General features: G+C 39.2%; 1 protein-coding gene across 1 annotated transcript; it reads left to right on the top strand.

The window, feature by feature from the left end:
- Positions 1-1,287: 1,287 nt before the first annotated feature.
- On the top strand, positions 1,288-8,903 carry zgc:77880 (zf-DHHC domain-containing protein). The gene is made up of 5 exons (XM_039768881.1): positions 1,288-2,733; positions 3,468-3,591; positions 4,444-4,516; positions 4,688-4,817; positions 7,386-8,903. Exons 1-5 carry the CDS (start codon positions 2,628-2,630, stop codon positions 7,475-7,477), a joined length of 525 nt encoding a protein of 174 aa, XP_039624815.1. The 5' UTR covers positions 1,288-2,627; the 3' UTR covers positions 7,478-8,903.
- The last annotated feature ends 644 nt before the right edge of the window (positions 8,904-9,547 follow it).

Here is a 9,547-nt window from a genome sequence, read left to right as displayed (position 1 = left end):
CAACTTTTGTAAGGAATGAGCCTGCCAAATTTTAGCCTTCTACCTACATGGGAAGTTGGAGAATTAGTGATGAGTCAGTCAATGAGTGAGTGAGTCAGTGAGGGCTTTGCCTTTTATTAGTATAGATTCTAAAGGAAAATGTCAGGATATCTTTCCATGAACTGAATCTCAGGAGAAGGTGGGTCATGCAGCAAGACAACAACCCTATCCACACAAATTGTTCTACCAAAGAATGGTTAAAGAAGAATAAAGTTGATGTTTTGGAATGGCCAAGTCAAAGTCCTGACCTTAATCCAATCGAAATGTTGTGGAAGGACCTGAAGCAAGCAGTTAATGTGAAGAAACCCACCAACATCCCAGAGTTGAAGCTGTTCTTTATGGAGGAATGGGCTAAAATTCCTCCAAGCTGGTGTGCAGGAATGATCAAAATTTACTGGAAACATTTAGTTGCAGTTATTGCTGCAAAGTGGGGTCACACCAGATACTGAAAGCAAAGGTTCACATACTTTTGCCACTCACAAATATATGTAATATTTGATCGTTTTCCTCAATAAATAAATGACCAAGTATAATATTTTTGTCTCATTTGTTTAACTGGTTTCTCTTTATCTACCTTTAGGACTTGAGTGAAAATCTGATGTTGTTTTAGGTCATATTTATGCAGAAAAATAGGGAATTCTAAAGATTTCACAAACTTTCAAGCACAACTGTAAAATATGGATGTCACACGCTTAGTTTAAATGACAAAAAAACAGAAATTGTATGTTTTGGACCTTCTGATTTTAATTGTGCTCCTGCAAGTAATTGTGGCCCTTTGACAACCCACTGTAAACCATTTGCAAAGAATCTTCTTTTTGGAGATGATTTTGAAAAATGAATTCATGTGTTTGTCTCTTTTTGGTTTGACTATTTTAACTAATTATACACTGGAGTTAATCGGTCATCCTTTGCTCGACTTCAGTTAGTCCAGAATGCTGCAGCAAAGCTTCTAACAGGAACACGAAAACACAATGGTGTCATACCAATTTTAGGTTCCCTTCACTGGCTTCCTGATCACTGCAGGATTTAGTTTAAAATTTTACTACTTTGTCTTTCAGCTGCTCCCATTTGGGGTCGCCACAACAGATCATCTGTTTCCATATTTTCCTGATCTGTGATTCTTGCGGATGGTGGGTGTAACAATGCATGTCCCCTCTCACCACATTCATAAACCTTCTCTTTTCTTTTTGTTCTCTTTTTCTCTTTTGTGCTTTATGAATAAAATTGACTTGACTAAATTGCATAATAAAATAATTGCACATATTTTTTTTTATTAATTTACTGTTGAAAAATAAGTTGAAAATATATTGATCCTGTAGATGTTTACATTTCTGCCTGCACAAACTTCCATCTTTGCCCAGGGTCTGGATAATTTCTCGTTATGAATTTGAGCATATTTAGTTATCACTGTGGGCTTTTAATGTTGGATTGCACCTAGATGAAAAATGAGCATGTTTTCTTGTCTAGCACATGCAAAGTTGATGCACATGCAGGGACATGCGGTTACAAAACTCTGGAGGCAAGCAACTTCCCATGTGGGGGTGCTGCGTCAGGACTGATTTGACGATGAAATTTACATCACGCACACCATAGCTGACCCTCGCTGTGATGCATAATATTGTGCAGCTTTAGTGGCTCATTGGCCCAAGTCAGATCACATTGTCTTTCACACTGTTTTGAGTATAAAATTTTGTTCAAGCTTACATTTTCTCTTATTTACTCATGTAACAAATGCCCCCAAAGTGTAAATCCAGAGCAAGTGCTGGTGATACCTCAAAGAAATGGAAAATGATAATGATGGGGAAAAAAAGTGGAAATAATAAAGTGATCGGAAGAAGGTGAAATGCAATCAGTCACTGGAAAAGCATTGGGCTACAGTTGGTCAATGATTGGGAGAATTTTAAAGGACAAAGTGAGAATTATGGTGTATGTAAAAGTCACTCTCCCAGTGAAAGTTAGTTATTACTAAGCAACTCTGGTTTAATTATTACAATGGAAATGCTATTGGTAATACTTTAGTGTAACAATAGGCTTGTGGCCATTTCTGTGATTTGAAAGTTGAATGTACAGCAAGTAGAGGCTTTTGGGATGAAGAATTTGTTGCGAGGAACTATTTACATAATATTAAAGTGCCAGGTGAATTTCCTGAAATGTTGAAAAAAATTTATTGAGAAGGGAGGTTATTTGCCAAACCAAATATTTAACGTAGACTAGGCTGGCTTATTTTGGAAAAGATGCCTGAAAGGGCCTACATTTCAGAAGATGAAAAAAGTACACTAGGGCATAAGGCATGAAAGGATAGGCTAGGTTATTGCATGGAGGTAACACATCTGGTGATTTCAAGCTCAAGCCTTTGCTTATGTATCGTTTCCTAAATCCAAGGTCACTTTGCTGTATCGTTATTTGGAGTGGAAATGCAAAGGCTTGGGTTACAATTACCATATCTGATGACTGGTTTTTGATCCATTTGTCCCGGCAGTTGAACATTATTGCTTGTCCAAAAAATTCCTTTGAAGATTCTGCTTGTGTTAGACAGCACACCTAGGCATCCAAGTGCTTTAGGTGAGCCATCAGGGCTTCCCAAAGTGATGAGCTTAAAGGAGTTCTGGAGGAATTATAATATCTACAATATCATTACTTTTAGAATTGATTATTGGGATTATTGGGATGAAATGAAGATGTCAAACATAAAAGGTATGTGGAACTAATTGTGCCCCCAATTCATGCATGCTTTTCAGGGGTTTACAGTTCATGACATCACTAAAACCAGGCAAGATATGGTTGTTATTAGTAATCGACTGCATTTAGACACCAGTGAAAATGATATCTTAGAGTTGCTCAACTCCCATGCCAAAGAACTGACCACTGAGACCCTTATGGAACTACAGCAGCAGATGATAGCATTTGATAGTATTTGAGAAAGAAGACTGGAGCTTAAAAACTCCAGAACCAAAAACATTTTTCATGAAAGAATTGGTTGAATCCTTTCTTCTCATTGAAGCAGAGATGGCAGAGTTAGAGAAACAAAATCCTAATGCAGAGTAGTTCACCAACGTTTACCATACAATTACTGAGGGCTTCAGCTGCTACAAGGTCATTTATAACAAGAAGGAAAAGCTCTGTACAAACCTCCCTTTATGCCTACTTCATGAAATTGACTTCATTAGTAAACTCCCTTTTCTTCCAGCAGCAGAATCAAACCCTGACTCTCCAGCACCAGGTCCATCGATTATATTTTATTGAAAAATTGTGTTTTCTTGATATATATTTGAAAAATACAACCAAAAAGTACAAATTCTTCATATGAAAAGTAAAGCGGATTTATGATAAAGCTACATTCCTCCACTTCCCATGGGTTGACCTTCTGTGTATGACATGAACTCTTTCAGAAAATGACATGAAGTTCTAATTTATTTATTTTGTTATAGGGCTGGCAAGCTTGTATTCAATTGCTCTGGTGATCTCCACATGGATATGGAGGATACGCAGTGAAAGAGAGGGAGAAGCAGTTAGAGGTGGTGAGGAAATGGGCCCAAGCAAACATGTTGTAATGTGAGTCTGACAGAAGTAGATTTTTAATGAATAGTAAACGGTTGAAAATAAAATTTTAATAAAAGTTTATAAAGTCTAGTTGTTCAGTCTGTCTCATTATTGTGCTGTAAGTTGTTAATGTTGTACATTGTGACTCCGTAATTAAAAAATTCAGATCCAATTTAAAAATAAATAAATGAAAACATGTCCCATGGTCATTTTGCAATCTGTTGAATTATTGAAATGTTTGTTTTATCTATCCATTTTCTAACATGTTTACCAGTTCAGGGTAAGAAGGCCAGTGACTATCCCAGCAGCATAGGGTGCAAGGCAGAGCTTAATCTGGATCATCTAGGTTTATAAAATGAGAAAATCCATTCATTCTTTCTCTGTACACACCTAGCCATTTAAGAGTTGCTGAAGTGTGTGTCTATCTCAGCAGCTCAGCATTGGACTTAATGCAGGAGCTAGCCTTGGATGGTTAACACTACAAATATACACTGAAACGCATAAATACTGTCACTCCAGTAAAATGAGTTTAGTCAGTCAGTCAATTTCTAACCCTCTTAGTCATCAACAGGGTTGCAGGGATCTGTTGGAGCCAATCCCAGCTAGTATAGGGCACAAAGCAAGAACAAACTCTGAATAGAGCGCCAGTCCATCACTTCAGTTTAGTTGAAATATACGCTGCATTGAGCTCCCAGTGATGTCCATCTCTGAACACTTCTTAAAGGAAATGAGCATGTTTTAAGTGAAATATATACACACACACAAATAAAGTACAACTTAAACTTAGATGAGGAAAAAGTAACTTGTACTTTATAACTTTTAAAATAATAAATGGTTTTCCTTTTTTTTTTTACTCATTGACAGTGCTCACTATATCATCCTTCTTGTGGAGTCTGTACTGTTTGGAGTGTTTGTCATGGTTATCTTTTATGACCAGGTGAGATGAATGTTGGGCAACAAGGTTATGGCTTATTAAGATTATTTTTTTGTAATTTGAAATTAATTTTATAGTTTAAAAAAATCTACCTTTCAGAAATATTTTCAGTCATTTTATGGCATCTTATTTTGAAAGAGGCCTATTAATTCTTTGTTTTTTCTCCCTTATTAGTTGGTGTCAATAATCACAGATGAGACCCCAATTGAGCAAATAAGAAATCGTCTGATGAGGGACAAGACAGTGAACCCACACTTTACTCGCAAACCAAAGCTTGCATTACTGAGGGAAGTGTTTGGAAGAGGCAAGTACAAGGGCGATCAACGCTATTTTCATCCATTGTTTAATGTATGACAGGGCTGGCTATGAGGATTGTCTCAGTCCCCATTGATCTTGTGACCGTGGTGATAATGGCTCCATGTTCTTTGACTTTGCAAAAGGTCAGGGGCTGCGAATCGCTGGATCCTGGAACCAGCGCCCTGAACTGCATCGTTGGACTTTGTAGTCCAATACTGTTGGTGCAGTGAAGGAGATCAACAACATCCTCATGGGCAGACGCTGGAGGCTTTTGCAAAACTGCATGGTCTACAGAAGTGCCCAGTTTGTGAATTCTGACCATAGACTTGTTGCTACTCTTAGGGTCCAGCAGGTTACCACCTACTTGGAAAATGAGCCTGGACTTGGCCAGACTCCAAGACTAGGCTGTTTCTAATGAGTTTGCACACAGTTTGTGTGAGTAACTTTCAGATTTGGGTACGACTGCCGATCCTAATGTGATGTGGGAGACCTTCCATGACAAGACCTTGAAGGTTGCTTGGGGTTGTGTTGGTGTTACTGGTGTTTCATCTCGCAGGGCACCCTGGATATCATCGAGAGGAGTCGCAGCGCAGGGCTCAATGGCAACTCTGGTCTGTACCGTGAATTGAGGAGGACGGCTGCGAGGGCTCTGAGGGCAGATAAAGAGGCGTTCCCGCTTACAAAGGAATCGGAGCATTACGCATATCTGAATCTGTTCCTCGGAGAGTCGCAGTCAGGGCAGCTGATTTAACGGTCCTTACGGATGACACTGCAGTTGTGACCTGCTGGGCTGGCTACTTTGAGCAGTTGTTCAAAGCTGAACCTTTGGCTAGGACGTTTGATATCTCTGGGTCCACGTTTCTTGAGGCTGATCCTCCAATTAGCTGTGAACCACCCAATCTCACTGAGATTGCACAGGTGGTGAACCAGCTGAGGGGAGGAAAGGCTGCAGGAATCTGTGGTATCCCGGGTGAACTTCTCCAGACTGGTGATAAGGCTGTCCTCCTGGCATTGCAAGCAATCTTTGCTTCCATTTGGGAGACTAGCATCATCCCAACTGACTGGAAAACGGGACTTGTCGTCCCTATCTTGAAAGGGAAGGGTGATCGCCTGGATTGCAGCAACTACAGGGGGATAACACTGCTGTCGGTGCCGGGTAAGGTCCTTGCTAGAGTCATCCTCAATAGGATCCGTGATCATTTGCTCACCTACCAGTGACCGGAACAGTCTGGTTTTACACCTAAGAAGTCTACCTGGCACTGAGGGTTCTCATAGAGCGCAAACGTGTAGAATCTGCAGAGTTTCATTGCAGCCTTTGTCGATTTTCGCAAAGCCTTCAACTCAGTTGATTGAGCTGCCCTGTGGGACATCCTAAGGGTTTGTGGGATCCCCTCGAGGTTGCTGGATATCATGGCTGGCCTGTACACTGGTACTGTGAGTGCTGTGCATAGTGGAGACAGGACCACTACGGTTTTCCTAGTTGATTCTGGGGTGCGTCAGGGGTGTGTTCTTGCTCCTACTCTGTTCAGTGCTTGTATGGACTGGGTATTGAGCAAGGTCATGGGGTCCAGTGGCTGTAGGGCATCTGTTGGTGAAGAAAGATTCACGGATCTTGACTTTGCTGACAGTGCTGTGATCTTCGCTGAGTCAATGGAGCTCTGATCAGGGCTCTTGAGAGACTGAGTAAGTAGTCCGAGTGTCTGTTCTTGCGAGTGTCCTGGATAAAAACCAAGATCCAGGCCTTTAATGACCTCTTGGGCACAACCGTCAGCAGTGTGCCTGTTTGCGGAGAGTGTGTTGACCTTGTTGAGAGGTTTACTTACCTTGGCAGTGACATTCATGTCTCTGGTGACTCTTCCTGTGAAGTCAGATTGGGATAGCATGGGGAAGGTTATGAGGTCGCTGGAAAGGGGTGTGTGACGCTTCCAATCTCTATGCAAAGGGACGAAGGTCCAAGTCTTTAGAGTCGTGGTGCTTCCTGTCTTACTATATGGTTGTGAGACATGGACGCTATCCAGTGACCTGAGACTAAGACTGGACTCCTTTGGTACTCTCTCTCTCTGGAAATACTTGGGTACCATTGGTTTGACTTTGTGTCGAATGAGCGATTGCTCATGGAGTACCGAATGAGACACATTACCTGCATTGTGAGGGAGCGTCAGTTACCGCACTACAGCTTTGTGGCTCGTTTCCCCAAGGGTGATCGGGCTCATAAGATCCTCATTGTTGGGGACCCAAGTGGCTGGACCAGGCCAAGGGGTCACCCACGTAACACCTTGCTGCGGCAGATAGAGGGTAATTTCTGGAGGGTGGGACTGGACCACGTGTCTACATGGGGGGTTGCCAATCGGGATCCCGAGCTGTTTTGATGTGTAGTGGGTGTGGCAACGCACTGTACCAGTGCATGCTGTTTAACTTGTTTAATGTATCCAGGTGGTAGTTCTGTGCCTTTTCACTATGTTTCTTGGCAAATTCTGCACAGAAGGAATTTGATGTGTTTTTTGAGCATATTGAAGAGAATTAAATGGATTTTCTTTCTTTTTTTTTACATCACACCCTGTTGGTTTCTTTCCAGGTTCCATTTTTTGCTGGTTTTTTCCAGTTCACCCAGGACCACCTTCAAGTGGTGGAATAAGCTACTCTGCACTTCCTGATTATGATGTATGACTTATTTGAATTACTACTCCACTGCTGTGACATCATTTCCTGTTTTCAAAGGAGTTTGCACTGCAGATATTTTTCTGTTACCTTGTCTGGACTGGATTAATATCACTTCTAGTGAGGCTCAGGTTAAAAGATAAAGGCACTTTTATTTTGACAGAGGAGGCATTGCTTGTTGTATCATAATATATTTGGGGTTATATATCATGTCGTGGCAAAATTACCGATTAACTTCCTTTTTTGTGGAAGATTCAGACTTTTCTCCTTTCTTATCCAACAATATATTTTAGCAACATAATTTGCTGCTGTTACAGTGATATGTTACAATAATATTGTCTTAAAATATAACACTTCTGAGAAGCTTAATGTTTTCTATGACTGGCTAATGCAAAATCATTTCAGATTTTGCTGATTTTTTTATGAAAGACAAAGATCGTGTTGTTACAGAAGTCTGTGATATCTATATTTTTTTGTCTGAAGACACTGTTTTTGAAAAATGTTGCGGCAACATGATGTAAGCTGGCAGTATCCTTTTTATTTGCTTTTGCTACACTCATGCTACTTCTTTTTCTTTACATTTGTTTTGAAAACACTAATTCTTTTCTAATGACAGAAAATGATTTACAACTCTTTCCTGCCTGATGGAAAGAGAGGCTGCTGTTACTAGTCCTCTTCTGAAAGAATCAATGTGTTATTGTTTTAGAAAAGACAAAGCAAGGTTTATGTTACGTATACTGTTATTGTAAATAACATTAATTAATTTATTGTTTTAAATATTAACCTGTGTACCCTGCAGGGTTCTTATAGTTGCACTTTCTGTTTAACCTGTAAGATTTTGAGGATGGAAAAATTGCCCTGGGACTAACTTGCAAAGTTTTTGCTTAAAATGCATAGAACTGTTTCTCGAAAAATCCTCCACTTACCACTAAATATTTATTTTCCATATCTCATACACACATTCTTCAGCAATCTGGTATAGCTTACAGTAGCTTTGTTCTCAGCTAACAGGTTTATGCCTTAGAGTCATACCATCTGCTGTAGGTTTGATCCCTCTTATTTGTTCATTTGTTGTTTGGACCAGTTCACTTTGACCATCTTTGTGCTCACAAACAACACTAATTCTGTGACATTATGTTAGGAAAATAATATCTCAATTATTATATTTCATTTTCTTCATATTTTCTATGCATATATTAACATATTTAAAAGTATGTCATGCCAAATGCACTTTTATTTCATTTGAATTGGAGCCTTTTTATTTCCATCATTTACATTTGAAACCTATGGGATTCATTAAGTTGTTGTTTTTTGTTACTGTGCAAACATGTTAATGTTTGATCTTTCTTCTTTGAAGACTATATTGATTGTATTTTTGTGTAATCATCAGTTATTGATTCCATCCACTGGTTAAAATATAAACACCATTACATGAGTCACAATTGTCTGCATCTCTGCTTGCTGATGGTCTTTAAGCAGGTTTAAATTCACCCAATTGGTAAGTGAAAACCTATTGTGGTAGTTTGTATGGCTAATGACAATGTTCAAGGTGTTGCCATACTAATAGGTTATAACAAACGAGTACAAATTGCTATGGAAAAACACAAACAGTGATGGTGAATTACAGTATCATCAAAGCCTGTGCCCAAGTATTGTGTTATGTAATGATCAGCTTTATTGATTAGTATGAATACAGTATTTCCAGAGAATTTCGTTCCTTAGGAATAGAAAGAAAAAAAAAAAGTTGAAATGAGCTAACAACAAGTGAGTATTGATGTACTCGCTTATTGGTCTTCCCTACAAAGCAATGTTATTATTCTCTTATGATATGGTTTACTCTTTCAAAAATATTGATAGAATGGTAGCTTACCAGTACTATGATATTCTATGTCTATTATTTAAAGACTTTGCATAAATAAAGTTCAAAGCCCCTTGGCCTTTTTATGTTATCAGTAAGACAAAACATATAATTGGTTTCATATGCTGTATTTTTGCCAAAGACAGTGCAGTTTGAAATGTTTTTATGAATCATTACTGTTAAAGACATTATAAAATCTGTACAAGTCTCTGAGGCTCAGT

This window comes from Polypterus senegalus, chromosome 11 (assembly GCF_016835505.1).
Source record: "Polypterus senegalus isolate Bchr_013 chromosome 11, ASM1683550v1, whole genome shotgun sequence".
In the NCBI taxonomy this organism is placed as follows: Eukaryota; Metazoa; Chordata; class Cladistia; order Polypteriformes; family Polypteridae; genus Polypterus; species Polypterus senegalus.
The sequence above is the reverse complement of the archived record's forward strand: the minus strand, read 5'-3'. Positions and strand labels throughout refer to the sequence as shown.